Source organism: Nematolebias whitei, chromosome 3 (genome assembly GCF_014905685.2).
Source record: "Nematolebias whitei isolate Nwh7 chromosome 3, NemWhi1, whole genome shotgun sequence".
Lineage (NCBI taxonomy): Eukaryota > Metazoa > Chordata > Actinopteri > Cyprinodontiformes > Rivulidae > Nematolebias > Nematolebias whitei.
In genome coordinates this window covers 2,685,628-2,690,432 of record NC_056500.1, presented here as the reverse complement: position 1 = coordinate 2,690,432, position 4,805 = coordinate 2,685,628, and the positions used below count along the sequence as shown (strand labels likewise).

Below are 4,805 nucleotides of genomic sequence, written 5' to 3'. Positions count from 1 at the left end.
GATATGTAGACCATTGCATTATGTAATACATTCAGCAAGTACTTTTACTTTTAATGCTTTGAGTATTTTAAAAGCAAATACTTGTTTACTTTTACTTAAGTAAAAATGTTAATGTGGTACTTCTACTTTTACTAGAGTACATTTTTGTCTGTTTATTTGTACTTTTACTAAGTACAGTGTTTGAGTACTTTCTCTACCACTGCCTCCCACAGACCAAGAACATGCATGTTAGGCTGACTGGTAACTCTAAATTGTCCCTAGGTGTGAGTGAGAGTGAATGGTTGTTTGTCTTGTTTGTCTCTATGTGTCCCTGTGATGGACTGGAGACATGTCCAGGGTGTCCCCCGCCTCTCACACTGTGACTGCTGGACATGGACACTGGCGACCCCCGTGACACAAAATGGAATAAGCGAGTAAAAGGTAACGGATGGACGGACTTCATGTATTATTTGGCTCAGTGGTTAGCACTGTTACCACACAGCAAGAGGATCCACCGTTCAATCCCTGGTTTGGGCCTGGGGTCTTTCTGTGTGGAGTTTAAGGGGTTTCCCCCCACAGTACAAAAACCTGCCTGTTAGGCTGCTTTCACGCCCAGGAGGAAAGAGATCTGGGATCTCTCTCTGGGGTTTGCCTCGTTAAATAAAGGTTAATATCTAAAGTGTGACAATACATGAAGACTTTAGGAGAAGTTTATGGCGTCGGTGTACGTGGCCTGCCGTCCACCTCTGCAGTGATTGTTTTTTCTGTTTTTCTCATTCTTCATCGGCGACATCAACTCGTTACTCGTTTGAGAACATCAACAACTTATAAATCTGCAATTATCTGACACCAACCTCACCTTTTTTTACCACAATAATTGGAGCTCTGGACCTGCCCCCGCTGGATGACGTACCTGTTTACTTCTGACTTGCAACTCTCCTGCCCACTCGAAGACATCGCTCCAGGTGCCGGGGAAACGTCCCGTCCACCTTGTGAGGATCAAAGCCCGCCTTGCAGTCTGCTCCGTCATCTTCAGCCAATCATCACCTGATGAACCGCCTGTCCTGGTGCTGCATCGATCCTGTCGAGCCCTGCCTGGTTTCCTTGGTGGGGTCCGGTTCTCACAGCAGGCCCAATCGCCACTGCTGTGCTGTCTTCGGAGGCGCGAGTCGAGCTCCGTAAATGTCAAGAAGTCAAGAGGGCCACGCTCTCGGGAGAGGCAGCTTCACAGGCTCCTGGTGCGATCCCAGTTTTTAGGAGTTTTGAAACTGACTCAGAGCCCGACTCCGCACGCTTTGTGTGTGTGAAGTATAGCCGAACCAAAGTGATGAGAATAATTCAAGTCAGTTTATTTATATAGCGCCAAATCACAACAATGTTGTCTCAGGGTACTTTACAGAAACATTCACATACAGTGCCTTGTGAAAGTATTCGTCCTTGAACTTTTCAACCTTTTGCCACATTTCAGGCTTCAAACATAAAGATATAAAATTTATTTTTTGTGAAGAATCAACAACAAGTGGGACACAATCGTGAAGTGGAATTAAATTTATTGGATGTATCAAACTTTTTTAACAAATAAAAAACTGAAAAGTGTGGCGTGCAGTATTATTGGGCCCCTTTACTTTCAGAGCAGCAAACTCAGTCCAGAAGTTCAGTGAGGATCTATGAATGATCCAATGTTGTCCCAAATGACTGATGATGATTAACAGAATCCACCTGTGTGTAATCAAGTCTCTGTATAAATGCACCTGCTCTGTGATAGTCTCAGGGTTCTGTTCAAAGAGCAGAGAGCATCATGAAGACCACGGAACATACCAGGCAGGTCCGAGATACTGTTGTGGAGAAGTTTAAAGTCGGATTTGGATACAAAAATATTTCCCAAGCTTTAAACATCCCAAGGAGCACTGTGCAAGCAATCCTATTGAAATGGAAGGAGTATCAGACCACTGCAAATCTACCAAGACCTGGCCGTCCCTCTAAACTTTCATCTGGAACAAGGAGAAGACTGGTCAGAGATGCAGCCAAGAGGCCCATGATCACTCTGGATGAACTGCAGAGATCTACAGCTGAGGTGGGAGAGTCTGTCCATAGGACAACAATCAGTCGTGCACTGCACAAATCTGGCCTTTATGGAAGAGTGGCAAGAAGAAAGCCATTTATCAAAGATATCCATAAAAAGTGTTGTTTAAAGTTTGTCACCTGGGAGACACTAAACATGTGGAAGAAGGTGCTCTGGTCACATGAAACCAAAATCCAACTGTTTGGACACAATGCAAAACGATATGTTTGGAGTAAAAGCAACACAGCTCATCACACCATCCCCACTGTCAAACATGGTGGCAGCATCATGGTTTGGGCCTGCTTTTCATCAACAGGGAAGATGGTCAGAATTGATGGGAAGATGGATGGGGCCAAACACGGGACCATTCTGGAAGGAAACCTGTTTGAGTCTGCAAGAGACCTGAGACTGGGACAGAGATTTATCTTCCAACAAGACAATGATCCAAAATATAAAGACACATCTACAATGGAATGGTTCACAAATAAATTGTATTTTATTCGGTAATAAATGTGATTAATCGTGAAAAAATATTATGACAAACTCCGTTACTCCATTTCTGCCGGAGCGTTACAACGAGACACCACCGGAAGTAAACAAAGCGTTGGCTTCGTTAGCATGGCTAGCTTGAATAGTTGAAGTTGTGTTAGCATAATCCGTTTTTGGTTAACGTAACCCGATTAATTTATGATTTCTTTTTATTTGTATCACTTAGTAGACGATCTTGATAGATGAACTAAGATTAACTCAGTTTTTGTCATAACGTCTTTTTGACGTTAGCGGAAGTCAACAAGGCGCTAGCAGCGTTAGCATAGTTAGCTCTGTGTTTGTGGCTGTTCATGTGTGTGTGAGAGGTGAATGTGTTGAGTGTGTGCAGCAACAATGTCTTCAGTTCAGTCTCTGAGAGAGTTTATCAGCGAGCGACTAACTGCTGCTGCTGAAGAAATATTCACAGAGTTTGAAAAAACCATCGTCCGGTACGAGGAAGAGATCGATCGTCAGCGCAGACTGCTGGACATCAGCTGGAAACCTCACACACACCTGCACACAACAGGTAGGAGCTGCAGGGTCTGTCATCGTGGAGGGAAAAAGCTGTTAATCCAGCTCAGGTTTACACGGTTTAAATGAACTTGGATCTTCTTGAAGCATAAATGATTTTTTAACCAGTACAGGCAAAAGAGAGCACATTACACCAGTTCTGGCCTCACTGCACTGGTTACCAGTTCACCTTCGAATCCAGTTCAAAATACTCCTGTATGTCTACAAATCACTGAACAGTGTCGCCCCCCCCCATCTCTGATTTGCTACAACTGTATGTCCCACCACGTTCCCTGAGGTCAGCGGACCAGTTGCTCCTCACAGTTCCAGGAACTCTTCTTAAGTGCAGAGGTGACAGGGCCTTCACTGTAGCAGGACCAAGACTTTGGAACGAGTTGCCTCTGCTTGTCAGACAGGCCCCTCCCTCTCTGTTTTCAAGTCCCGTTTTTAAAAACTCACTACTATTCAGTAGCTTTCAACACCAGATGATCTGTGTTTTGATCCTGTATGCTCCACACTGGTTTGTCGTCATTATCTGCATCGTTTTTATGTCTATATTCTGATTTACTTCATTTTGTATTTTGCTTTGTGTGTTACCTGTTGTTCTGTCTGTACAGCACTTTGGTTGGTCTTGTAGCTGTTTTAAGTGCTCTATAAATAAAGTGGTATGGTAAATGTGTTCAGAGTTTTAATTAAAAACAGATTTCAGATGAATTTTAGTTCAACCTGTAGTTAATGAGTGATTTCAGCTCCTCTGTTTAAAACATACAGCCACAGATCAGATGACATGACCACAAACTATAATCGATGTGTGTCCTGGTGCCACGTGCACCTATGGACACCCTTATGTTCAAACATGGTGTTTGTAATGGACAAACTTTGACTAGCGCAAAAGTCCAACAACAGAACACTGCTTGAGTTCAGATCAGAGAGGCCGTTCCTCCCATCACGCCCCTCCAGGTCACACTGTCATTACCCATGTGGGCTTTGAAGCCCCCCAGCAGAATAAAGGAGTCCCCAGCTGGTGCACCTTCCAGCACCCCCACCAAGGACTCCAAGAAGGCCAGATACTCTGAACTGCTGTTAGGTGTGTAGGTACAAACCACTGTCAGAGCCTGTTCCCCCACTTGAAGGCGCAGGGAAACCACACACTCCTCTACCGGGGAAAACTTCATCATGCAGGCACCAAGTTGGGGGGGCTAATAGACCCACACCAGCTGGGCGCCTCTTACCATGGGCAACTCCAGAGTGGAATATGGTCCAGCCCATCTCAAGGAGATCGGTTCCAGAGTCCATGCTGTGCGTCGAGGTGAGCCCAACTATATCTAGTCGATACCTCTCAACCTCACGCACAAGTTCAGGTTCCTTCCCCACCAGAGAGGTCACATTCCCTGTCCCAAGAGCAGCTTTGGTGAGCCAGGGTCAGAGCGCCAAGGCCCCCGCCTTTACTGCCAATGGGACCGTACACCGGATCCGTATGGGCCCTCCTACAGGAACACAGGAAGGCAAACCTATTTTTTTTTTTGTTCGGGGAGAGCCTGACCGGGCCTCATGAGCAGAGACCCGATCACCCCCGGCCTGGCTACGATAACCGGGGGGGGGGGCTTTGTCTTCTTTCTATACCAGTGTGTTCCTCTCATTCCAGTAGAACTGATCCATTATGAATCATTTTGAAACAACACATGATTAAAGTGCAGTTGCTTTATTACTGTCACAAAAATTAATG

General features: G+C 45.2%; 1 protein-coding gene across 1 annotated transcript in view; it reads left to right on the top strand.

The window, feature by feature from the left end:
* The first annotated feature begins 2,673 nt into the window (after positions 1 to 2,673).
* The window catches only part of LOC119430373 (zinc finger protein 436), a 19,269-nt gene continuing 17,137 nt past the window's right edge, over positions 2,674 to 4,805 (top strand). Inside the window, exon 1 of the mRNA XM_037697779.1 lies at positions 2,674 to 3,095. Within this exon, the coding sequence (XP_037553707.1) occupies positions 2,924 to 3,095 (172 nt within the window). The 5' untranslated portion in view covers positions 2,674 to 2,923. The remainder of the gene's footprint in view (positions 3,096 to 4,805) is intronic.